The sequence below is a fragment of the Suncus etruscus genome, chromosome 16, assembly GCF_024139225.1.
Source record: "Suncus etruscus isolate mSunEtr1 chromosome 16, mSunEtr1.pri.cur, whole genome shotgun sequence".
Lineage (NCBI taxonomy): Eukaryota > Metazoa > Chordata > Mammalia > Eulipotyphla > Soricidae > Suncus > Suncus etruscus.
The window spans coordinates 76,213,830-76,240,772 of NC_064863.1; the positions used below are offsets into that span (position 1 = coordinate 76,213,830).

The 26,943-nt window shown below is 41.3% G+C and overlaps 2 protein-coding genes across 2 annotated transcripts in view; both read right to left on the reverse strand.

The window, feature by feature from the left end:
• Window positions 1-17,684: 17,684 nt before the first annotated feature.
• C16H4orf36 (chromosome 16 C4orf36 homolog) lies at window positions 17,685-21,450 on the reverse strand. Its single transcript, XM_049789883.1, has 3 exons — window positions 21,386-21,450; window positions 18,262-18,416; window positions 17,685-17,836 (listed from the first exon to the last, which is right to left on the reverse strand). The coding sequence occupies exons 1-3, from the start codon at window positions 21,448-21,450 to the stop codon at window positions 17,685-17,687; spliced, it is 372 nt and encodes a 123-aa protein (XP_049645840.1).
• A 455-nt stretch (window positions 21,451-21,905) lies between these two features.
• LOC126032211 (protein ELYS-like) overlaps window positions 21,906-26,943 on the reverse strand; it is a 35,116-nt gene continuing 30,078 nt past the window's right edge. The window contains 1 exon segment of the mRNA XM_049789884.1: window positions 21,906-22,382. Within this exon segment, the coding sequence (XP_049645841.1) occupies window positions 21,906-22,382 (477 nt within the window).

Below are 26,943 nucleotides of genomic sequence, written 5' to 3' on the forward strand. Positions count from 1 at the left end.
CTCTCTCTCTCTCTCTCTCTTCTCTCTCACCGTGAGACCTCTGGGGCCAGGAATACACAGTGCTGACTGCAGCCGCTGTGTCTTGGAAATAAGGCCGGGTAAGGCCTTTAATGTAGTTCAGCGTGTCCTGCTTTTTGAACCCCCGAAGCAATGCTCAGGGAGCCCAGGTGTCTCCCTGTGAATCTCTGCCACACTGGGTGCCCCAGGCCAGGTGGCCATAGTAGCCCCAATTTAAATGATAAGAAATTTTAAAAAAGGGCCAGAGAGATAGCACAGCAGTAAGACATTTGCCTTGAAGCAGCTGATGTTGGCTCGAATCCCAGCATCCCATATAGTCCCACGTGCCTGCCAATGCTCAATGTGATTTCTGAGCATTGAGCCAAGAGTAACCCCTGAGCACCGCCGGGTGTAGCCCAAAAACCAAAAAGAAAGAAATAAAAGAAACTTTAAAAAAAAAAAATAGAGTCCAGAGCAATAGAATAGTGGTAGGTCATTTGCCTTGCATGTGGCTGACCCAGGATGGATGATGGTTCGATATCCGGCATCCCATATGGTCCCCCAAGCCTGCCAGGAGTGATTTCTGAGTGTTGTAACTTCTGAGTGTCACCAGGTTTGGCCCAAAAAACAAAAAAATACAATAAAGAAAAGGTGTTTGGCTGGTGTTTTTATTTGTTTGTTTTTGCATAGGAGCAGCAAAATATGGGCAAAATAAAAAAAACTTCTGGCTTAAAAACAGGGAGAATTTAATCATGAAGCATCCTGGCATAAGACCAACGACAGGCTCCAGGCATACCAAGTCGTCAACCCCAAAGTGTTTCTCTGTGGTCCCAGTAAAAGTCCCTCACATTCATGGTTGTCATAGTCATATTTCTGTAGTTATGTCAAAGTCAGGGTGAGAAGGAGCATCTTCTGGTTTCATCTCACCATTAGGTGGCAATGCAGAGAACCCTGCCTTGAAAGTAGGTTACTTCTGTTACCAAGTTGTCAAAGTGTCATATGGACTCACTCTGGAGCAAGTCGATGTCAGGGCAGCATTCGGGTCTTCCTGGTAGAAGTCCAATTCTTTTTTTTTTTTTTTTTTGGTTTTTGGGTCACACCCGGCAGTGCTCAGGGGTTATTCCTGGCTCCAGGCTCAGAAATTGCTCCTGGCAGGCACAGGGGACCATATGGGGCTCCGGGATTCAAACCGGGATTCGAACCAATGACCTCCTGCATGAAAGGCAAACGCCTTACCTCCATGCTATCTCTCCAGCCCCCAGAAGTCCAATTCTTAGTGTAGAAAACCACGCTGGTTTCATAGATGGGATCCAAAGTTTAGGGATGAATTGCCAATGTCTGATCCTAATCCAAATCACTATGACAAGTGTCTATATTTGTATATTTTTAAAAGGTACTCAGTAGCCCAACACAGGTCTTATATCTGAGGTGCTGGGTTCCATTCCCAACACCTAAAAGCAAAATTTTGATTAACAAAAATGATTGATTAATTTATTAAATAAATGTAAAATATAAAAAATGTAAATACTATTATAACATGGGATGGATAAAAAGGAGATAACCATTTGAGAAAAATCTACTGGGCCCAGGAAGATTGCCCAGAGCTTAAGGCATTCCCATTATGCCAAGCCAGATTTGATTTCCTGAATCACATTTGGCAAGAGTTGACTACAAGTTCAGGCTAGAAAAACAGTAACAGTAGACAGGGCACCAGGTATAATCCTGGAACATAGCTGGGTGTAGTCCAAAAGTAAGCAAAGCATAAATAGTTGGCTACAAAAGACATTCTCATATAGAGCATATAGGTTTGTAATTCACCTAGAAAAGTCATAAAAATGTACTAATTAACTTTGTCACTAAGAAGTTGCCCTTGTAAGTTACAATGCCAATAAAAATTTATATTTTTATTTGGGCAGATATCTCTATAATAGCATCATTATTTACAAATATAGTCTTAATTATAATGGCATTATTTATAAATGCACAAAGCAGAGTAGCTTAAAATTCTCTTAAAATCAAAACTAGTTTCAGTGAATCACGGTACAATAATACAGTGAGATTATTAGGGTGCTATTTAAAGTGCAAATATTTTACTATGTAAAAATATTTATAGGTAGTGAAAACAGAAGAAAACAAAATGGCAATGGTGAAGACAAAATAAATGCCCAGACTTGTTGAAATAATAAACAAAAAGAGATTAAAATTTCATAATAATTGCTTCTCAATGTAGAATTATGAATGATTTTTAACTTTTTTACTAATATCTTTTAAATTACTGTAAATTGCTTTTTTTATGTAGTGTTTTTGTTGTTTCTTGCTTCTTTTGTGGCTGTACTCAACAAGGCTAAGGCCTTAGTCCTGGCTTTGTGCTCAGCTATCACTCCTGGATGGTCAGAGTTCAACTGGGGTCGGTTTAATGCAAGTGAAGTGCCTTCACCTCATACTATATATCTAGTCTTAAAATAATAACTTTGGGTGCTGAACAATGGGTTACACCCAACTATACTCAGGGCTTTCTTTTGGCCTTATGCGTAGGGATCACTCTTGGCATGGCTCATCTGTGCATGGTCCTGAAAATGGAAAACTGGGTGAGCTGTACTATTTCTCCACTGCCCCCCAACTTGTATAATTAGTTTGTTTGTTTTTGGTTTTGGGCCACACCTTGTGACACTGGGTTACTCCTGGCTATGCACTCCGAAATCGCTCCTAGCATGGGGGACCATATGGGATGCCAGGGGATTGACCCATGGTCCATCCTCAATCAGCCACTTGCAAGGCAAACGCCCTACTGCTGCACCACCACTCCAGCCCCAACTTGTATAATTTTTTTAAGGAACTGAAGAAAAGGAGTTAAACTCAAAGGTGGGAAGGTGTGGCTCCTTGGAGCACTTCCCTAAAAGCTGATTCTAGCCTGCTGTCTCTATGGCAGTCGCACTGCCAGATGACTCAGTGGCCGTCTTTGTTCTTAGAGTTTTATGAGGGAGCCTCATAAAAGCCATGACTGACAGATGAGAGGAGCCTGAAGAGTAGACAGGATGGTGAGGAGGCCTCGATTCAATTTGTCAGTAATCACAGGAAAACAGGATACAGGCTCACACAGAGGTTTACTCATGTGTGGGGCATATGGGTGGAAAGAGAGTAACAGAGAGGACACTATAGTGCAGGAAGAAAACGGATCCACTATGGGAGTATAAGGCAGTGGCGAGGCACATGCCAAACTCCATGGCTACACCTGAAGCTTCTCTAATCCCATCATGCAATGCTTCTTCAATTTAAAACACAGATCCAGGAGATAGCCTGGCAGGCAAGATACCTTGCAAGCAGAGCGGTTGACCTCAGTTTAAATCTGGGACCACAAATGCTTCTACAAGCATGACAGGCTGTAACCTCTGAGAGCCAAGAGAACTAAGCACTGTGGGACATGACCGAAACTCCCATCCCAAATAAATTCATATGATTTTTTAGAATAGTTACTGTATAGAATACCAAATAAAAATGAATGATGTGAAACAAATCAGAATGACATCCAGAAGAAAAAAAGGAAGGAGCTTTGCAACCAAACCAACCGGAAAAGTCTGTTTAGTTTGTTCTGGAGACCAACTAGTTTGAAGTGTATCTTCATTCCCAACAACCTCTCTAGGGGCCAGAGAGATAGTACAGGGTTAAGACACTTGCCTTGCATAAGGCTAACCTAGGTTTCATCCCTCATATCCCGCAGAATCCCCCAATCCTGCCAGGATTGATCCCTGAGCTTAGAGCCAGGAGTAAGCCCTGAACACAATTGGGTGTGGGCTCCCCAAAATTGTTGTTTTGACATAGGATTATTTTGAGATGTTATAAGTGGAAAAGAATTAGATACAAGAACAATTCCTTGTTCTCTGCATAAATTCAGGACAAATAATTATAAAGCTGTCCCTTGTCTCCATCGAGAGAGATAAATCATTGTAGAAAATGCTAGGCCTCTATCGGTCCAGACACATGCACCAAAGAATCTAATTAACAAAACTCTCCTAAACTGGTTTCCTATTTGCAATATTTGCCAACCCTGCAAATTTGCCAACTTCTTTATTGTCTTTATTTTTTATTTATATATTTCATTTATATTTTTTATTTTCTGTATTCTTTATTTTCACTTCTTTTTAAACTGCATTATTCTTGGTGAAGGGAATCAGCTGGACAGTATGCTGCTGGAATGCTCCCAGAATTCCAATCCCATCATGAACACTACTGTATGTCACAGAGTCTCAAGTACATTTTTTAAACAAAATAATTGTGTTTCATTTAGGATTTTGTTTGATATTGGAGGGGGTGTGTTTTGGGATATGTTTGGGGTGGGTTTTTTGAGGGGCTTTTTGGGGGGGTTATTTTATGGTTTTGTTTTAATTTTTTGTTTTTAATTTTTTGGGGGGCCACACCCAGCAGTGCTCAGGGGTTACTCCTGGCTGTCTGCTCAGAAATAGCTCCTGCAGGCACGGGGAACCATATGGGACACCGGGATTCGAACCAACCACCTTTGGTCCTGGATCGGCTGCTTGCAAGGCAAATACCGCTGTGTTATCTCTCCGGGCCCTTGTTTTTAATTTTAATGTGATGGTTTTTGGATTTTGTTTTTGTTTGTTTGGGCTTTTTGGCCAGACCTGGTTATGTTCAGAATTTTGTGTGTGTGTGTTTGTGTTCAGGATTTTGTTTTGTTTTGTTTTGTTTTGGGGTCACACCTGGCAGCACTCAAGGGTTACTCCTGGCTCTACGTTCAGAAGTTGCCCCTGGCAGGCACAGGGGACCATATGGGATGCCAGGATTAGAACCACCATTCTTCTGCATGGAAGGCAAATGCCTTACCTCCATGCTATCTCGCTGGTCCCTGTGTTCAGGATTTAATCTTGGCTCTGCACTCAGGGATTACTCCTGGCACACTGAAGTAATCATTTGGGTGCCAGAGATTAGATGTGATTTAACCATGTGTAAGGCAAATAGCCTATCTACTGCATTATTAATTTGGACAATAATTATACTGTTAGGGCCCGAGTTGACCTCCTGGGTCAGCACTGAGAGTCAGAGACCACCTCTGATAATGCAAGATGCAAAAGAGAGTTTATTGGGCTAGCCGAGGTCCAAGTACTATCCAACCAGTGGAGGTGACAAGAGCCCCCAGTTAAATCTTTAAGTAGTTTATGTAGAGCTTTACAGGCTTCAACAGCTCAAGCATTTCATTGGTTAATACAATAATGCAAGCATTTATTTCATCCACTTGGACAGAAATCCCACCATACTTAGGATTGATGTCCCAATTTATTGCTGACTTAACTTTATGTCAGGGGTCCTTATCTGGTGGAACATTTGGACCCACCTAGTCCCTCTATTTCAGATAAACATGGAGGATCCTGCCCTTTACAGGGTCAGTGCATTTTGCAGTTTTATCCTTGGGCTAACCCCTCTGTCTATGGGAAACTTATGAAGTGAAAAAATATTTTACAGTGGGGAGGGGGGTTCTAGCCCAGGGAACTTCTGTTTTTACAATACCTCTGAGTAACATTTATTTTTAAATTATTGAAGACTCAGAATCCTATATATGAAGAATACTCTCCAGGACTCATGGTCATTTCATGAGTCATTCCATACTTGATAGTGGCCTCATCAAGCAGAGAAAATAAGCACTTAAGTGGATCAGATACCACACTACCAGTTACTGTGACCTCCAAAACATGGGCAAAAGCCAGACAGTGAGACACTTGATGGTAATTATGGAAGTTTAATCTTCCTTCTAAATTTTCCACAGAGATTAAACTCTGAGTTTTAGAGAGAGAAAAAGTAAAGTTGTCAAAAAAACTAGAAATTGAGGGACTGGAGAGAGAGCACAGCAGTAGGGCATTTGCCTTGCACGTGGCCAACCCAGGACAGACAGTGGTTCGATTCCTGGCATCCCATATGCTCCTTCGAACCTGCCAGGGGTGATTTCTGAGCGCAGAACCAGGAGTAACTCCTGAGCACCACCAGATGTGACCCAAAAACCAAAAACAAACAAACATACCACCTAGAAATTGAGCTCCCATATAGTCCAACAATACCACTTTTAGGGATATGCCCTTGGAACCCAAAAATAGCACGTAGAAAAGCCCTCTGCAATCCTATGTTCATCACAGCACTATTTACAATAACAATGCAGATGCCCAAGTGGCTAAAGAAACTGTAGTATGAGCCAGAGTGATAGCACAATGTGTAGAGTGTTTGCCTAGCATGGGGCTGACCTGGGTCCAATCCAGGTTCAATCCCCAGTATCTCATATGGTCCCCTGAGCCTGCCAGGAGTGATTTTTGAGAGCAGAAACACCCCCTGAGAACTGCCGGATGTGGCCCAAATACAAAAATAAACAAACAAAAAAGGGAAACTATGATAGATATACACAATAAAATACTCTACAGCCATTGGGAAAAATTAAGTCATGAAATTTGCTTATACATAGATGAATATGTAGAGTACTGTGCTGAATTGAATGAGCCAAAGGGAGAAGGATAGACATAGAATAATCTCACTCCTTTGTGAGATATAAGAAAAATATGAGAGCCGGAGAGATAGCATGGAGGCAGGGCGTTTGCTTTATATGCAGAAGGACGGTGGTTCGAATCCCGGCATCCCATGTGGTCCCCTGTGCCTGCCAGGGTGATTTCTGAGCATAGAGCCAGGAGTGGCCCCTGAGTGCTGCCGGGTGTGACCCAAAAACAAAAACAAAATATGGTAATAATATCCAGAGAGAATAGAAATGAGGGCCAAGAAGACCAGTTTATCATAGGAAACTTGCCACAAAGAGCAGTGATTGCATTTAGATTAGAGAAGGGTCCACTATGATAATGATAGTTGGAACTGATCACTCTGGACAAAAATTGGGTGCTGAAAGGGGATCAAGTGACATGCATGGTATCCCTTCCTTAACAATAGTTCAAACCACAGTGTAAAAAAGGAAGAGAGAGAGAGAGAGAGAGAGAGAGAGAGAGAGAGAGAGAGAGAGAGAGAGAGAGAGAAGTAAAATGTCTGCCCCAGAGACAGAGGGGGTGGGATGGGAGGAAAAGTGGGCACTGGTGATGGGTAGTGTACATTCTATGACTAAAACTAAATTGTGAACGATTTATTACTACAGTACTTAAATACAGTGATTATTAAAAAAGAAATAAATTGTGTTTTTTTTCTCACCCTCAATTACAAAGCCAGTGTGTCTTATGTGAATTATTCAAGCCACTAGTAGTCAAAACAATGAATGTTGTTGAGCTCAAGCATTTCATAGGAAAGCCTAGATAAATCCCAAACATCTAATACAAACTTCCAGCTCTATATGTGACCATTTCTAGCATAATTAGTTGCTATTATTAGTAACATCTGTAGCACCTAACTCAGAAAAATAACAATGGCCATACAGAACAAAATCTCATTTGCTCATGCTTCTAATTTTTTGATTTGTTATTCAAAGTTTTAATTACTGTCTATGAAGTTTAATTCAAATTCTGAGCCTTGAGAATTAAACATTATATATTTCATTTATTTTATAACATATTTATACACATATCATGTAATGGATTATCGTCCTCTTCTTGAAGGATATTCTGTCCACTATTGTCACTGCTGAGAGCAATCTCGATAATGTTGAATGTGGTCCTTTTTTACAGCCATCTCCTGTGCATGGCTGCTCTTTTGACAGACTGCTAAAGCAAGACATGGTATGACCAGGCAAGATTTGGTCATTTGTGGGTTCCAATTAGGCTTATCTTGCCCTACATACTTTGTGAGAGCAGAAGATTAAATTCCAACAGGACATAATCATATGGGAGAAATCTGTAAAAACAATAAAAATGCACCCAATCCCTTATATGCAGTTAGATCCAGTAGTCTTGCAGGCACCACAAGGAGTCACTACTAAGCACAGAGAGAGGACTGGGCCCCCATTGTCTTTGGGTATGGCCCAATAATCCAAAGGAAAACAAACGTAAACAAAAAATAATAAAAACAATGAGAGGGAGTTTGTGACTGGCATTTGGAAGAAGCTGCATTGACAGAGAGTGGATATGATGTAAGAAGAAATAGCACCTCTAGTTGAGTGTGGGAAGTTAACACCTACGTTCAGAAGCACTGAATGTTTCCAAGGACAAAACAAGGCATCAGAATGAAGGTGTATGATTCAAGGGCAGAGAGATTGGAATGAAAAGAGCATATGAATGGAAAATAGGAGTTTATAGGTGAAAATTCCAAAATAGAGTCTGAAACTCTTGGCCCTTTGACAACTTTTCCCTCTCTAGGAGCTAATCAAGCCTGATGAATTATGCCCATAATTATAAATAGGGTAAGTAAAAATCACTAGGTTCTTTTCATAGGTCATACCTGTTCACAGGACAATGAAAATATCTTTGTCCTGTCAATGTTCTTAATGTATTACTCCAGCCTTTTCTCCCCAACTAAAGCAAAAGAACATTATGGTGGGTTGGTGGCTCAGCAAAGAATAAATGATTTAGCCATTTAGCAGATTTTGCCATCTGCCTCCAAATATCAAGAACAGAATGCAAGTTCTATGGCCCCAAACCATCTGGGTCAAACAGAAGGGATGAGTCTTTTCCTTGTATGTGCCAGCCCATTCTCCCCAGTAAGGTATATATTATGCTAGAATTATTACACTTTATTTATTCACTGGTTGCAAGATCCATACTAGAGACAAGAATTATGCTTCAAACTGAAATCCTACTTGTGGCACTAAATAGAATAATTAAATATGATGCTGAAGAATGAATGGAGCTTTGTATATAAAGAGAAGAACATGAGTGAATTTCAGTCACCAAAAGGATATTGAAGACACATTGACTCCTACCAGCTTTCATCCTTCCATTGGGGAGAAAAACAATCTGCATCTCATTTAGGGAAATATCCTCCCTATCATAATTCTCAGACACTGAGGTAGATGCTAATTTTAGTTTCAGCAATGGGTATCAAGTGGTTTCAACCAATTGGCAAAATGAATTTCTGAGCCTTTGTACTGTCAACATTTAGATCTGGAAAACTCTGTTCCAGGTTCTTGTTTATTATGAAATATTTAATATGACCCTGACACACGGATGGTTTTATGGTACCCATATGTGAGTTAAGATAATCCAAAATATTTTCAAGAATTGTCATATGCTTCCTAATGGGAAGGGAAGAGGGAGGTAAAATAATCATTGCAAAAAAAGAGAAAAAAAGAGTTAAACTTTACCTTCATTTTACTAGTCAAGTCTCTTGATATTAACAAAAATAATAATAATAATAATATAGGGACTTAAGACATAGTATATAGTAAGTACTGTTGTTCAATCTCTGGCACCATATAAAGTTTCCCACGCACCACCAAGAATGATACCTAACCAGAGAGACAAGAATAATCTCTGTGGGACAAGAGCAGGTAAGGCATTTGCCTTGCATGTGACTGACCTGAGTTCAATAGCTGTTCCCATTTTGCTGAGAGTTTTTATCAGGAATGGGCTTTGGACCTTATCAAATGCTTTCTCTGTGTCTATTGATATGATCATGTGATTTTTATTTGTCTTGTCCAAGAATTTATTCATTTCTTCCAGGTTCTCATGTTTAGTGGCATAGAGTTTCTCAAAGTAGTCTCTGATTGCCCTTTGAATCTCTGCAATATCTGTAGTGATCTCCCCCTTTTTATTTTTTTTTATTTTTTTTGGTTTTTGGGCCACACCCAGTGATGCTCAGGGGTTACTCCTGGCTGTCTGCTCAGAAATAGCTCCTGGCAGGCACAGGGGACCATATGGGACACCGTGATTCGAACCAACCACCGTTGGTCCTGGATTGGCTGCTTGCAAGGCAAATGCCGCTGTGCTATCTCTCCAGGCCCCCCCCCTTTTTATTTCTAATATAGGTTATCAAGTTTCTCTCTGTCTTTGTGAGCTTTGCCAATGGAATATCAATCTTGTTTATTTTTTTCAAAATACCAACTTTTGCTTTTGTTGATTTTTTGGATTGGTTTTCTTTTTTTTTTTTTTTTGGTTTCCAATTCATTTATTTCTGCTATAAGCTTTGTTATTGCCTTCTGTCTCCCTATTTTTGGTTCCTTTTATTGATCATTTTCTAATTTTCTGAGCTGTGTCATTAAGCTCTTCAGATATGCCCCTTCTTCCTTCTTGATGTGTGCTTGCAAAGCTATAAATTTTCCTCTCAGTACTGCCTTTGCTGTGTCCCATAGGTTCTGAAAGTTTGTATCTTCGTTGTCATTTGTTTTCAGGAAAATTTTGATTTCCTTTTGATTTCATCTTGGACCCACTGGTTGTTCAGTAGTAGGCTGTTTAATTTCCAGGTTTTAAACCTTTTCTTCTGTGTTCCTTTGTAGTTCACATCTAATTTCAGATCCTTGTGGTCAGTGAAGGTAGCCTGCAAAATTTTTATCCTCTTGATTTTATGGATGTATGTTTTATGTGCCAGCATGTGGTCTATCATGGAGAATGACCCATGCACATTTGAGAAGAATGTGTATCTAATTTTCTGGGACTGGAGTGTCCTATATATATCTACTAGGCCTCTTTCTTCCATTTTTCTTTTCAGGACTAGTATATTTTTGTTGGGTTTCAGTCTGGTTGACCTACCAACTGGATAGGGCCATGTTGAGGTCTTCCACAATTATTTTGTTATTATTGATATACTCTTTCAAATTTGTCAATAATTGTATGAGATATTTTGCTGGTCTCTCATTGGATATGTATATGTTTAGTAGTGTGATTTCTTCCTGTTGCACATATCCCTTGATTAGTACAAAGTGTCCATCTTTGTCCCTTACAACTTTTCTAAGTATAAAGTTGGTGTCATCTGATATTAATATGGCCACCCCAGCTTTTTAAGGGTGTTGTTTGCTTGGATGAGTTTCCTTCAGCCTTTGATTGTGAATCTATGTTTTTACTAGTTATTCAGATACGTTTCTTGTAGGCAGCAGAAGGTTGGATCCATCTTTTTGATACATTTAGCCACTCTCTGTCTCTTAATTGGTCCATTTAGTCCATTAACATTGAGGGAAATGATTGTCATGGGATTTAATGTCATCTTTGTGTATAAGTTTGGTGTGTCTGTTGGTCTGTCTGGTCTTAAAGTAGACCTATCAGTTTTTCCTTTAAGGCTTGTTTTGCATCTGTAAAGTTTCTGAGCTATTGCTTATCTGTGAAGCTACGTGTCCTTCCTTCAAACCTAAATGTGAGTCAGGCTGGGTGCAATATTCTAGGTGAAGCATTCATTTTATTCAGTCTTATCCCAATATCCCACCACTGTCTTCTGGCCTTGAGACATGTCTGCTTTAAATTTTATTGATGCTCCTTTGAATGTAATTTCCCTTTTTGATCTTGTTGCTTTCAGTATTCTGTCTCTATCTGTGGGATTCGTCGTTGTAACTAGAATGTGTCTTGGGGTGTTTTTCTTCGCGTCTCTTTTAGCTGGAACTCTTAGGGAATGCAGGATTTGATTTAATGCAGTATTTAGCTCTGGAAGTTCCTCTGTGATGATGTCTTTGAGTCGGACTGTTGGTACTTCCTGGGGATTACCTTTCTGGGCCTCTTGGACTCCAATGCTTCTTATGTTGTTTCTGTTGAGTTTATCAAAGACTTCTATTTTTATCTGTTTACATTCTTTGAGTACTTTTTTCATTGTCTGTTTATTTGCCTTAAGGTTCTTTTTCAATCTCTTCTGCTGTATGGAGTTGTTCTGCCTCTCATCTTCCAGTTCACTGATTCTATTCTCGTCTGCTGTTACACTGTTGGAGAGGCTTTCCATTGAGACTTTCAATTCAGATGCTGTGTTTTTCAAATCTGTTATTTCAGTTTGGAGTTTTCTTATTTCTATCTTTGGTTTCTATTCAGCTAGAGCTATGTTTTCTTTGATTTCCATGAGGATCCTCCATATTTCTATTCTAAACTTCTTATCTGAGAGATTGATCAGATGGTTGTTATTTTTTGGGGGGTCATCAGAGCTATCATCTACATTCTCTGTGCATGGTGTTTGCCTGTGAGGTTTCACCATTGTTACGCTTGTAGTGTGATTTTTTTTCCTGCATGTTATGATGGGGCTTATTGTAGGAAAGAGTATGCGGCTGCAAAGTGAAGTGGAGCAGTGCTCTTCTGGAGCCTCTAGGAGATAGTTTTTGCTGGGCCTTTCTTGGACTTCTCCAGAGAGTTTCAGGAGACAGCAGAACAGGGAAACATGCAAAGACGACAAATCCCCCACAGTCTCTCCCAGTTGCAAATCTCACAGCAGGGCACACCCTTCCCACCTTCATAGACAAAGGAGCTACCTTTTTGCTTGGGTGCCTCTGGTGGCCATTTTTCTCTAAGTCTTTCTTGGCCTTTCTGCTTGGGTGCCGCTAGGAGACAGATTTTGCTGGGCCCTTCTTGGCCCCCTCAGGAGAGTTTCAGGAGACAGAAAAGTAGAGGAACACACAAAGGCAACAGGTCCCCCACAGTCTCTCCCAGTTGCAAAGCCAAGAAAATTCTAAAGCACATTAACTTAGAGAGCAAAGATGTTGCTCTCATATTTAATAGCTTTGATGTGAGTAGTCTGGGATGGTGTTAATCTATATGGTCATTCAAGGACCTGGAGTTTCACCCACCAAGAAACAGAAAAGGTAGTGGAAGAGGAGATGTGATATAAAAAGCCTATCAGCATCAAATTTAAAAGAAGTAAATCACTAATGCTCTTGCCACTGGCAAGAACTTAACCATGTGACCACATTTTTGTTGTCTTTTTTGGGCCACACCTAGCAATGCTCAGAGCTCTGTGCTCAAAAATCACTTCTGGCAGGCACAGGGGACCATATGGGATGGCGGGATTATAACCACCTTTCGTCCTGGATTGGCTGCATGCCAGGAAAACACCATACTGCTCTGTTATCTCTCTGGCCCATATAGATACTTTTCAATATGAAGCCATTTGTAAAAGTCTAAAACTAAAAATTACCTAAATCACTTATCATTTTTGGCATATATGTTGTCAGGGATCTAATCCAGGGCCTACTACATGTTATGTATAATCTTTGCTACTTGAGATAGCTCCCTAATTCTGGGCTTTACAACTATCTAATCCTGGGCTTTAGATTTTTTTCCTTTTTTCCAGCAGAAGTAGTTTAGGCCATACCCAACAATGCTCAAGGATTACTTCTGACTCTGTACTCAGGGACCACTCCTGGTGGTAGTTGGCAGCAATATCGGGTGCCAGTATTGAACCCAGATTGACCTCATGCAAGGAAAATGCTTTAACCTATTGCTTCAACTCCAAATGTAGCATTTCCTCCCATGATGTGATGGAAAGCACTGGCACCCAGAATATACTCAGCTGTAGAATTAAATAATTAAGAGGCCCTTTGGATGGAGCTGGATGGTGGTGGATGATGATGGAGGCCTTTCTCCTCCAGCCCAGGAACACGTGGCTCCAACTCCCTCCAGCCAGAGGGTCAGCAGGTTCAGGTAGAGGCAAGGAAATCATCCACAAACAGGTTCCAAGAAATATCAGCTTTATTTATGCCCTAGCCACCACATGTGTGGCCTACCATAACCATTTATGCTGGATTCCTATTCATCCCTGCATTGTACCTTGTCCCTCAGAGATATCCTTCTGCTTCCTCCTCCATCCTGCATCCATTACACTCAGCATACCTTGGTGGCGAACCCACTCAGAATTTCTGCTATACTAGAGCTAGGGTGAACCAGAAATTAGGTGGATCTTGCCAGAGCTACTGTGCGCAAAGGATTTAAGAACTCAGATACATCCAAGAATGTCAAGCCATGCATAGGCATCTCCATTCAAGGAGGACTCAGTAGGCCAACTAGATGTATCCCCGGATTTTCCTGGTACAGAGAACTGAGAAAACCCCACGGGATTCTTCAAAAGGCATGCTGCGGATGCTTTGCTCTTCGTGGAGAGTTGAGGAATTCCCGAAGAGATATTTCTTTAGTGTTATGGTACTTACATTATAGTCCCTTCATATTATTTGGCCTTAAAATTAATTCTCCCTTCTGCTGATATTTAGCCTTAATTAAATATAGCCTAGGCTATAATTAAATAATATAGCCTTAATTAAAACCTTTTTCCTGGATAATATTTAGCACCAAAATCAAAGACAACATTTTTCTTTTTTTCAAAATGTCCTTGCAGCCTCGGTTTCTGGTATGCAAGGGCGTAGTCAGAATGCAGATGCTGGGCTATTGACTTTTTCCCAAAAAAATGAGAACTACATCTTAGTAGTGGATTTAGCTCTTTCTTCACTTGACCTCTAAAATAATAGAGCCTATCCCAGTGAAGATAGTATTCCTAGATTTTTTTTCTACTTCTTACTAATCCCTTATTTTGCATCTAAAGTTAGTTTGCCAAGAGCTGGCTTGAGTTGTGACCTTCTTTGTAACTCAGAACTCTTACTTCTCAAACCCATAGCTCAATGTACTGTTTACTCATAAACTCTGCTTCGTAATTGTAAACATTCTTCTCAATACCTATGACTGTCTATTAACCCTTATAAAACTCCTAGCTTAGAGATTAAATTTGTCACATGCTTGACAGAACGTGTTGTTCCCATACAATTCATTTGTGTGGTCTCTCATTTATTTCATATTCTTGTCATCTGTGTATCCTCAAAGGGGATCGATCTCCTTTGATCTCCTCAAAGGAGACTTGAAAGAAACCTTTTTTGTTTGATTTTGTTTGTTTGTTTGTTTTGTTGTTATTGTTGCTGGGTTTTTTCTGTTTTTTGTTTTTGTTTTTGTTTTCTTGTTTGCCTTATTTTGTTTTGCTGTATTTTTGTTGTTTTTCTTCCTTTTTTCCCTCTCTTCTCTTAAATAGATATTTATAACCTCTGGATGGACTCCTCCCAGTTTTTGTTTTTTATTTCCCCCTTCCTTTTTTTCTTTTCTTCAAACAGAACCACATTACTTGAATCATTTTGTTCTACCTCATAAATTGAGGGGGAAATAATGTATGGTACCAAGACCAAGCAGGCATATGAACATTGAGTAAAAATTTAAAAAAGGGGCCGGGCGGTGGCGCTGGAGGTAAGGTGCCTGCCTTGCCTGCGCTAGCCTAGGACGGCGGTTCGATCCCCCGGCATCCCATATGGTCCCCCAAGCCAGGAGCGACTTCTGAGCGCATAGCCAGGAGTAACCCCTGAGCGTTACCGGGTGTTGCCCAAAAACCAAAAAAAAAAAAAAAAAAAAAAAAAAAAATCAGCTCAAATTATTTGGGCCCAGAGAGATAGCACAGCGGTGTTTGCCTTGCAAGCAGCCGATCCAGGACCAAAGGTGGTTGGTTCGAATCCCGGTGTCCCATATGGTCCCCCGTGCCTGCCAGGAGCTATTTCTGAGCAGACAGCCAGGAGTAACCCCTGAGCACTGCCGGGTGTGACCCAAAAAAAAAAAAATTTAAAAAAATGACCAGACTTTAACACCAAATCCAAAGCCAATGACAACAGAATCAAAACTCAATCTACAACAAGCTAGACAAAGAGGGGACCACTTATTCTAGCAGCCCAGGGGGCATATGGGATGCTTGTGGGAACAGGAATGGAGGGAGGACAAGACTGGTGGTGGGAATGCCCCTGATTCAATGTCACTATGTACCTAAAATATTACTGCGATAGATTTGTAATTCACCTTGATCAACATAAAAATTATTTTAAAAAAAAAAAGAAGCCCTCTAATGCATCTGGACCCCAACAGCCATTCCACAAGATCTGGCAGACCAAAGCTAACTGCAGCATAAGACCACCAGAACAGGGAGTCCAAACACAGAAAACAGAAGTCAAGTCATCTAGAATGAATGAGATAAGGGAAAAGGGACTTTTTCACTTTTACCTCTTAGACTTCGTTTTGATTTGGGTTATTGAAAATATTTTTCTGTCTTGCATGACATTGCATATTTGCAAAGTAATACATTCCTTCCTATGGCAGACAGACACCAATCACACAGCTCCTCAATAGTTATTGTCTTAATCACTGCCTAGGAGCAGCAATACTAAGTTCACAAGAAGTCTATCTGTAACAGCAGAGTGAGGTGTGTGCTGAAGAGGATTAGAACTGGGCTCTGCAGTAAAGGAATCCCAGCATCAAAGAAAAGAGCAATTAATCAGTGGATCCCGAGGTCACGACATGGGTGAAACCATGGAGTAAAGTCCTAATAATCAGCAGTTTCCCAATGGGGAACCAAGGGGAAGGTAACTCTTGAGTGCCACCAGGTGTGGACAAACAAATAGAAGAAGAAGAAGAAGAAGGAGGAGGAGGAGGAGGAGGAGGAGGAGGAGGAGGAGGAGGAGGAGGAGGAGGAAGGAAGAAGAAGGAGGAGAAGGAGGAAGGAAGAAGGAGGAGGAAGGAAGGAAGGAAGGAAGGAAGGAAGGAAGGAAGGAAGGAAGGAAGGAAGGAAGGAAGGAAGGAAGGAAGGAAGGAAGGAAGGAAGGAAGGAAGGAAGGAAGGAAGAAAGAAAGAAAGAAAGAAAGAAAGAAAGAAAGAAAGAAAGAAAGAAAGAAAGAAAGAAAGAAAGAAAGAAAGAAAGAAAGAAAGAAAGAAAGAAAGAAAGAAAGAAAGAAAGAAAGAAAGAAAGAAAGAAAGAAAGAAAGAAAGAAAGAAAGAAAGAAAGAAAGAAAGAAAGAAAGAAAGAAAAGAAAAGAAAAAACTAAAGAAAAGCATTGCACAGATATTTTCCACTTTGTTTTGACAAGTTCTGGTTTACTTGTAAGAAAGCTAAAGCTCACCAGAAAGTAACGTGCTTCAGGCACACACTAATCATATCAAGACTGGGATTGAAGAAAGCAGCCAAGTTTGAAATGTGGTGCTGTGTTGCTTGGTAAGGGAAGTGGAGAACAATGAGATGAAGTTAAGATGTAATAGGACTATTTTAAAGCACCACATGAGAGGGCCCAGGAGGGAAGGGAATGGTTAAGTGAAAGAAAAGGGGACAAATGTTTGTTTGAAGAATAAAATTGGGTTTTTAGGAGCTGAAGTAAAACAAAATATTTTTTAACTAAATCTAAAAATTTAGAATGTTTGGGCCAGAGAGATAGTACAACAGTAGGGCATTTGCTTTGCTTGCAGAAGGACAGTGGTTCGAATCCCAGCATCCCATATGGTCACCTGAGCCTGTCGGGGGTGATTTCTGAGTGTAGAGCCAGGAGTAGCCGCTGAGCACTGCCGGGTGTGATACAAAAACCAAAAACCAAAACAAAACAATTAGAGTTTTAGGACCAGGTTGGTAGCACAGTGGTAGGGCATTTGCCTACGAGGCTGACACAGGATGGATGCGAATTCGATCCCCGGCATCCCATATGGTCCCCCGAGCCAGGAGTGATTTCTGAGCACAGAGCCAGGAGTAACCCAAGTGCCACCAGTTGTGGTAAAAAAAAAATTAGAATTTTAGTTTAGCAGGTAGGATGTGTGCAGCTGACTCAAGTTAATTCCCAGCATTTCAGAGGGTCCCCAACCTCCACCAGGAGTGATCCCTGAGTATAAAACCAGGAAGAAGTCCAAAACCCAGCTAGATGCAGTCAACCTTACAGGAAAGAAATAGATGCACTTTTGTAACCAGTGTTCTTAATTGGGAAAAGAGGTCTTTACTGCACAGTTGATTAGGTCAGTGCTTCTAGACTAGGCAAGCACCTGAAACCTGGAGTCCTTCCCTTCTGCTTGCAGGAAGCACAAAGAACAGATTCAATTTTGAGATGCATGTCTCTTAGGTAGCAGAGGTCTTCTCAAGCCCACTGCACTATCCCTCAGGGAATAGCCAATTCTCTCAGCAAGCTTCTTCTGAGATTTCAGGTAACTCTGGCGTTGCGTTTCATATTCCCTTTCAACTCTGAGGCCTAAAAAAATAACCAAAAAACCATAAAGCAAGTCAACATTTTCTACCAGGCCTAAATTACTCAAAACAGGCTATTCGTCGCACAATACAATCTACATTTTGACTACTCAGCAAGAATGCAGAGCTGGGCCTGGAGAGATAGCACAGCGGTGTTTGCCTTGCAAGCAGCCGATCCAGGACCAAAGGTGGTTGGTTCGAATCCCGGTGTCCCATAGGGTTCCCTGTGCCTGCCAGGAGCTATTTCTGAGCAGACAGCCAGGAGTAACCCCTGAGCACCGCCGGGTGTGGCCCCCCCCCCAAAAAAAAAAAAGAATGCAGAGCTGATGAAAGGGGATATAAAATTGAGTGAGCCCATTTAAACATTTCTCTGAGAACAAGCAAAATAAGACAAATTGGTGCATTTATTCCAGTTATGATAGTACTTACATTCTGCAGAGGGGAGCTGACTAGTCTTGGTGGTCCCATATTTTCTAAGGTATACATAATTTCTAAATGAAAGCTCTTCCAAGAAAGGCATGTTGATTTGGCTCATGGTAATGTACCAGTTTTTGGTAAGCTGTGCAATACTCCAAGGTTCCTGTCTAGGACAAAAATTCACTAATTTACTAAAGAAATATTTATTGAGCATCTTATCTGGAATACACATAAAACATCCTATGAGTTTTTAGTTATGTATGTTCACCAGATATTTCACTTAAGTAACCTTCAAGATTTTCCAGAATCTCAACTTCAGCCAAGAAAAGGCGCTTTATAGTAACTACTAATGTGAGATATTGAAATAATATTATATAAAAGATAAAGGTAGCCTTTAGTGAAAAACTTACTTTATGCATAAAATGTTGTTGTACTATGCACACCTTTAAACTTACTATTTGGATAAAGCAATTTTATTGCAATAAAATTATTTTTTAGGAGGGGCCTGAGAGATAGCATGGAGGTAAGGCATTTGCCTTGCATGCAGAAGTGGTGGTTCGAATCCCGGCATCCCATATGGTCCCCCGAGCCTACCAGGAGCGATTTCTGAACTTAGAACCAGGAGTAACCCCTGAGTGCTGTCGGGTGTGACCCAAAAATCAAAAATAAAATTTATTTTTTAGGAGTTACCAGAAATGATGATTGCCTCCCAAGTACCAAATCAATCATTTCACATCTTTTAGGAAACTGAACTAGTTAAGAACTTTACATTCTAATTCTGTTATGGCTGATTTAAAAAATGGTCATATTAGGGAAGAGCAAAGAAAATAATCATGAATTGGCAAGGCTCTGGTATATGATCTTATTTTAATCTTACAACTACCATGAGGGTAGACAGAAGAATCTGAAATTCAGAAAGCAATTAACTAAGAAATGGGGCTAGCGCATTATCCAGGTATATTTACTGAGAAGCACTAGCCCTTGTATTTAAAAAAAAAATGCAAAAGGGATGAAATCTCAAATTACAATTTTAAAAATAAATACTATGGCTCTTAAATGAGTTGCTTTGTGTAGTCTAGGTGGGAAATTTAAAATACCAGTAGCATATTTGATTTGTTTTGAGAGTTACTTCTTTTTTTTTTTGAAGTACATTTTTTTTTGCTATCTTTATTTAAGCACCTTGATTACAAACATGATGTAGCTGGATTTCAGTCACCAAAAGAACACACCCCTTCACCAGTGCAACATTCCCATCAGGGTTTACTTCTGGCTCTGCACTTAGGAATTACTCCTGCTGGCCAGAAAGCAAACTCGGGTCAGCTACATACAAGGCAAATGCTCTACTGACTGTGCTATCGCTTCAGTCCCTCAGTAGCATACTTCTCACCTACAAGCAATGTGAGTTCATATGCATAAGGAAAGTGGAAAGGCCAGCTTTGGTGCCATACGGGAAGTGAGGCTGTCCCTACATGCAAACCCAATGGATTTCCTCCTCCAGTTTCCTTGCTACAGTATTATGAGACTCTACAGAGTAACTTGCAACCCACTGTCAATAGGATGCTCATGAGCAAGTGCACAAAGTCTTATTTACAAAAATGCTTTTTAAGGTTTTGCTGGTATTTTCGGTTTGGGACCCATACCCAGCAATCATTCCTGGTGGTGCCCTGGGGATCATATTCAGTACTATGTATTAAACCTAGGTTGAATGAACACAGCACAAATGCTCTACCCACAGTATAACTCTTTGGCCCCCTGAAACTTTTTAAAATAATGGCAACAACTGGGGCCAGAGCACAGCAGTAGGGAGTTTGCCTTACCACGAGGCAGACTCTGGACAAACTCCGGTTTGATTCCCGGCGTCACATATGGTCCCCCAGCCTGCCAGGAGTGACTTCTGAGAGCAGAACCAGGAGTAACCAGAGAGCCGCCAGGTGTAACCCAAACACCAAAAATAAACAATAATGGCAACAACCTAATGTCTTGAAGAGCCTAGAGATACATACTTGTGATGAAAGAAAGGGATTCAGAATTCCAACCATCAAGCAACTAGTGATTTAGAAGAACTCCAAATTTCAGTTGTCTTTTTGTTTTTTGGGGATTTTGGGTTTCTTTGGGGGAGGTCCACACCCGGCAGCGCTCAGGGGTTACTCCTGGCTCTACGCTCAGAAATCACTCCTGACAGGCTCGGGGGACCATATGGGATGCCGGGATTTGAACCACCGTCCTTCTGCATGCAAGGCAAATGCCCTACCTCCATGCTATCTTTCCGGCCCTGAAAATTTTAGTGTTGTTTTTGTTTTATTGTAAAGTGATGACAAAAAATGTATAAAGACTATAAATGCCCCTTTCTTTGGGTGGATTGGGTGGGAAGACATCCACTTGAGGCTATTTCTGGGTTTGTGCTCAAAAGATTACACCCCAGGTTCCTATGGGATGTGCCCAGGCAAGGTCCCTAAAATCCCTTTCAAACAAACAAACAAATAAACAAACAAAAATCAGTGTCTGGCACAGAAAGCAGAATCTTCAATGACAGAAACCGGATAACAACAACAGCTAATGTGTGGGGAAAAAATTTCGCTATGACCACAGAGAATGTATCAGGGGTTGGACAACCTAGGATGCCTGGAACCAAGAGTCCAGAGAACTTCTGGGATAAGGTCTCTTTGTATTTAGGACAAGGCTTTATTTTTCCATTTTACCCATATTTTGCTGGGCCTATGCAAACAACAACAATTGCTGTATATTTTTTTTAACTCTTATCCTTTTTTTAAAAAAAAAAATGAAGAGTTTACTAAACTTTCTGCTGGTGCTTCAATGAATTCATTGTGAGTCAATAGTTTTCAAAAATATTCTTTCCTTTCTCTTTCATCTTTTTAGTTTTCCTTTCAATTTTCTATTTTTTTTAATAAAAAATAACATGTGGCTTTTGGTCTTCCTAAAAATGTACTATTATCAGTTATTCAACTATGTAATGCTTTTTCTTTAAATAAATTAATTTTTTAAAAAAATCAGTGTCCGGACAACTGACAATACTTATTTTCATGGGAACATAAGGGTTCCCCGTATTTATATTTGAACAAGTATGCTCCTAACCTCAGTCAAGACTGAGCTGACACTATGATTAAAAAGTACTTACATTTTATAGCAACTGCTATGTAAAACGGATTTCACCGTGTTTTTTCGAAGCAAGGAATAAGCCATGGTGACAGCACACTTTCTGTAGGGACAGCAGATGTCAGTGGCTGGGTGCGCTTCTCAACGCTCCTGAAATGACTGCAACGTGATGAATGTTCAAGGAATTAAAAGATCCAGAAAACTAAAGCACGCATGTCAGCGGTTGCCTATTGAATGTCCTCCGAAGCCTACCTGGCAGTGTCCTTGTGTGTCTAGCTCAGGCCACCATGTGAGGTCGGGTCAAAGCTATAATGGACCAACAGGCCAAGCTTGCTCCTGGTAGAGAGGAGGCAGGGAGACTGGCTGGTAGATAGAAAGAAGGGCCTGGTAGACATGGGACTACGCACCACCTTCGCACCCCAGAACCTCTCTCCAGATCTCCCCCAGAACCTCTCTCCCAAAACTAGCGCTTGAATCTAGCCCACTGAGGGTTGGACTGAACCTCACGGTATAGCACCCGCCAAGACCCCTAACTTTTGCAGTCAGGGGTCCATCCATCCCAACACCCCTCCAAGTCCTCCCTGCGCCCCTAAGAGCCCCAAGGCGCCCTCTGAGATTTCTCCCCTGGTGGCCCCCATCTGACCATTCAGCACACCCAGCCCAGGGTGCATCTCCACGGCCCGAAAGCCGCTCCAGTGAGACTCGGGGTCACCCACCTCGAAGTCACAAAACACCCAAGCCGGGGGGCACACCCGCCTTCCACCCCGCGTCGGGCCCTGCGCCCCACAAAGGCCTTTGTGCGCCGGCCGGGTGGGGCAGGACGTTCCCGGCCTGTCGCTGTCCACCCGGCCCGACGCTGTCCATGGGGGGCCCGGACTTCGTGGGTTCCCTCGGCGCTCCCCAGCACAGCCTCGCAGTGTCCCGGTGCATCCAGGCCACCAGCTGCCTCGGAGCCCAGACACAGCTGAACCCCGGGGTCCCCCCGCGTTCAAAGACGCACCAGGAAGGCCGGGTTGGGCCTTGTTCGGGATCCCGACCCTTACCCAGACCAGTTACTTCTCTTTCCGCCCATTCTTTTGTTTTGTTTTAGTTTTGGGGTCACAGGGATTACTCCTGGCAGGTTTGGGGAACCTTATGGGATACCGGGACTTGAACCACCGACTGTCCTGGATTGGCTGCGTGCAAGGCAAATGCCCTTCCTCTGTGTTATCTCTCAGGCCTTTCCCCCCATCCTTTAACTATGTCTTTAGGGTGTCCCCTTGCCCCCCCCCCGGCGATGTTCAGGGGTTACTCCTGACTCTGCACTCAGCCATTCCCTCCTGGCAGACTTTGAGAATCTTGGGAATGCCGGGGATCGAACCTAAGTCAACCTCGGGCAAGGCAAGCGCCCTACCCGCGTGTCTTGTGGTACTCTGCATCCTTTCGGTTGTGAGGATTAAACATTACACACAACTGTAAGACTTCTGCCTATGTACATAAGTGGATAACTACCCAGTGTTGAGCGTGTTAATAGCTTTATGGGTCCTGGTGAAGCAAGGAAGAGACATGGAGCGGTGGGGTGGTTGTGGGGACTGGACATGGGCGCTCTCTGATCTGAATGTAAATATACTTCTCCCTGTGCTTCTAATGTCTATCTAATTTCATTTCATTTTAGACAGGAAACAGACATGAGGACTAAGAGACCAGAGGCTGCTGGGGGGAGATAAAGACCAGCAGGAGGAAGGCCCTTGACTAATTTGCTTGCTCTTGATAAAGCCATCAAGAATCAGGCAGAAGTCCTAAGGTGCCACTGAGTAGCTCAGACACCCTGGGGTTTCTACAGGTGGCGACTATCTACTTGCAATAGTGTCCAGTGATTTCCTTGATTGACTTGGAACAGATGAGTGGGGAAGGATTTGATGGCCTTCTGCCATCAGTGTTAATCCAGCTGGTCTGGCTAACCTAAAGGAATATGTCCTTCAACGCCCACTGTCTGTGTGTAACTCCCAGCTGAAGAGGAAGGACAGCCTTGTGCAGTGATGGACAGCCTGTCCCTGATGGACAGCTGCGTCTCTGCCAGCGCCATCAAACAAGATCTCAGATATTATGGGAGTGAAGGATCAGAACCTCTGAGAATAGGTGCTTATGGGCAGCAGAGCTGCCTTCTTGCCATCGTTCTTCCATTACTTTTTTTTCTCTTGGTTTTGTTTTGGTTTAAGGGCCACACTCACGATGCTCAGAGCTTACTCCTGGTTCCCAGGGATCACTCCTGGCAGGGCTTGGTGGACCATACCAGATGCTGGGAATGGAACCCGAGTTGGTAACATACAAAGCAATTGATAGTTTGATTTAAATAATTTTAGCAAAATGCTTACTGGACCGCTAATTTTGCTCAGTCTCATTCAGGACTGTTAAAAATCTTAATAATTGACAACACTGACAATGTATGGTAAAAGTCGAATCACACTCCTACAGAATATGAAGGGAATACAGTAAAGATATATTATCTCCTATAATTATTTTCTTTTGTCATCAATTTCTTTGCAAATACATATTTTCTCTCTCTCTCTTTGTCTCTCCACATACAAACACAAACACACATGCCTTTTTCATACTCTTTCAGCTCTATGACCTCCTGCCTTTTTTATTTTTATTTTTTTTTTGTTTGATTTTGGCTTGACTTTTTGAGGGTTATTTATTTATTTATTTATTTTGAGTACGCACACAAACGAGCGTGGGAGGTGATGTGTGCAAACATGCTCATTGTTTACTCAGTCTCAGGGCTCAGGGACCACTCCTGGTGGGCTCAGGGGACCATAGGTGCAGCAAAGGGTGGAAGTCAGATTGGCTAGGTGCAAAGCAAGCTCCTGAATTGTCTACTATCTCTCTGGCCCCCTCTCCTGTTTGTTTTCTACAAATGTCTAGAACCTCTCTAAAACGTCAGATTTTCAATTACTTAAGGGCATTGCTGCCACCTAGTGTTTAAAGTACAAGGAAGCAAGCAGAAGAGGCCTGAGAACAAATCTCACCTAAATACCCAGGGCCTGAGTTTGGCCTAAAGCAAAAGCACCTAACTGCAAAGGTGGGAGTTGAGATGTCACAATTTCACTCCCAGCATCCCCCTCTACTGTTTAGGAGCCTCGATGTCTCCAGCAAACAGTCACAGAGATGAGACCCCACACAGCCAAAGGAGGGAAAAAAAAATCCCTAAGCAATACCAATGTGACCTAAGTTTAAAACTCCTGTAAAAAAAAAAAAAATTAGTGTGATGACTTACTGATTGTGGACACAGGATTTGAAGTCAAGACAACTGATTCTGACATTTTGTTCTTTATACCATGTTATGCTAAAATATTTTCCAGGAATACAATTAAGCTAAGATATTTTAAATCTAGGGCAGGAGCAATAACATAGCAGTAGGATGTTTCCTTGCACGTGGCCAACCCCAGATGAACTCCGGTTTGATTCCCAGCATCCCATAGGGTCCCCCAAGCCTGCCAGAAGCGATTTCTGGGGTTACCCTTGGCTCTGCACTCAGAACTGGGTCTGTCCTGGGTTGGCCCATGCAAGACAAACGCCCTACCACTGTGCTATCTATCTGACTGCCAATCTTATTTTAATTTTTAATTGACTTATCATCAGTCTACAGTACTATTGAATTGCAAGGATTTCATTTCACATTTATGAATGTATTTGTCACCATTTCCTCTGCCAAAGTTCCAGTTCTAGCCATTTTACACCTCTCCCCCAAAAGAAGTTTTTGATCAACCCACATCTCCTTTCTCTCTAGCAACCACCGTAGGTACAACTGAATCTAGAATAAAGTTGGGTCACTCTTGCCAGTTTGTTTGCTTCAGTAATTTATAACCCACAATACAGTAAAACCTATGGTTGTTTACCTACTTGTTGTACTAGCAGTTTTTATATATTGTTCAAGTTTTATTTATTTTTTAATTAATTATTTTATTTATTATTAAGTTTTATCCATATTTGTCCCCAAATGCACAATTTCTTCATTTTTAGTACCAGATTATGCTCCAAAGTGAGTATAGAGATATGCACACCACACTTCTTAGCCTCCATTCATGAGAATTAGTGCTATGTTTGGGCTATTATGAATAACAACAATATGAACATATATATAGCTACAAACATAAGTGTTTGTATAGATGCCTTGAGTTGGTGTTTCTGTATCATCATTTTCTTCCCTTTCTAACTTTCCCTCTGTTGTCAGGTGTTGATGTACCAAGGGCTTGTCCACTTGGTTGAGTGCTTGGTCATGTGACGAGGACCATACCTGTGCAGTCGGCATCCCACCAACAGTGCTGGGGATCAATAACTCTGGGTCATGTGAAGTAACTGGGTTATGTGATGAGCTGGTTGAACTCAGCTCTACATTCAAGGCAGGGCTACTCTCACTGTGCCAGGTCCTATTTTTCATTTCAGAGCTATCCTGGCTTTTGTCATAGCTCAGCAATTCTCATCCCTACCAAGGCTTCTTTTGCCAAACCCATTCAACACTTCTTTTCTTTTTCTTTCTTTTTATTTTGTTTGTTTGTTTGAGCTATTGTTTTTCAGGGATCACTCCTTAGTCTTCTCCCTGCAAGGTAAGCACTTTACTAACACCCTGGCCCCTAATTGGACTTCTTGGATTTTGTTGTAGCTTCATGTGGATGCAATATGCTTGGGGTATGAATCACTTTTTAGATACTTGATGTCCATTGATCTTCTCCCAGCTGCTAGGTTACATTTCTGTCTCTGTGATAGTTTCTACTTAATTTGATAGAATTCCATTTCCTAACTCCTGCTTTTCTTTCCTTTGTCATTAAAATTACACCCACAGTACATCTCTGCTGTTGAGACACCGTTGCTCGATGTTTCTACATATCTCCTTTGACACCCTATGTTCAATGTTTCTACTTTGGGCTTTTGTGTCTTCGGCTCTGATATCTAAGTCTTTTGTCTCATTCGATTTCATCTTTGTGTATAATATTAAATAATGATAGCAATGAGTTCATGTTTTGCCTATAGCTATTCAGTTTCCCAGCATTATTTGTTTATCATGAGGAAGAAAAACTAACCTACTGATGCGAGGCCTTTCCACTGAGCAGCATCCCAGATCACCAACAGCAGTTATTGAAGAAGCTTTTTTCCCTCCGTGAAAGTATGCACTTTCATGAAATACTTATTGGAGCTTAGTATTCATAAATGCCTGGGTTTATTTCTAGGCTTGCTATTCTGTTCGTCTGTGTGCCTACTTTTTTAAAGTAGGACTATTATAAATGCCTTGTAATATAGTTTACAGTCAGGAAATATAATACCACCTTTTTTTTTTTGTCTCTAAACTACTTTGACTATTTTGAGTTTTTTGTGATTCTATACAAATTTTGGAATTGATGGTTCGATTTACTTAAAAGTTATTGCTATTTTGTATGGGTTGTCTTGACTTTGTAACTACATTAAGTAAAGCTATTTTTAAATTTTATATATTTATTTTATTTTTCAGGGTGGGGAAAGTTTGGGCTATACATTGATGATGATCAAGAAGGAACTGTTTCAGGCTTTACTTATGGGGGACCATGCTGTGCAAGGAAGTCAAGA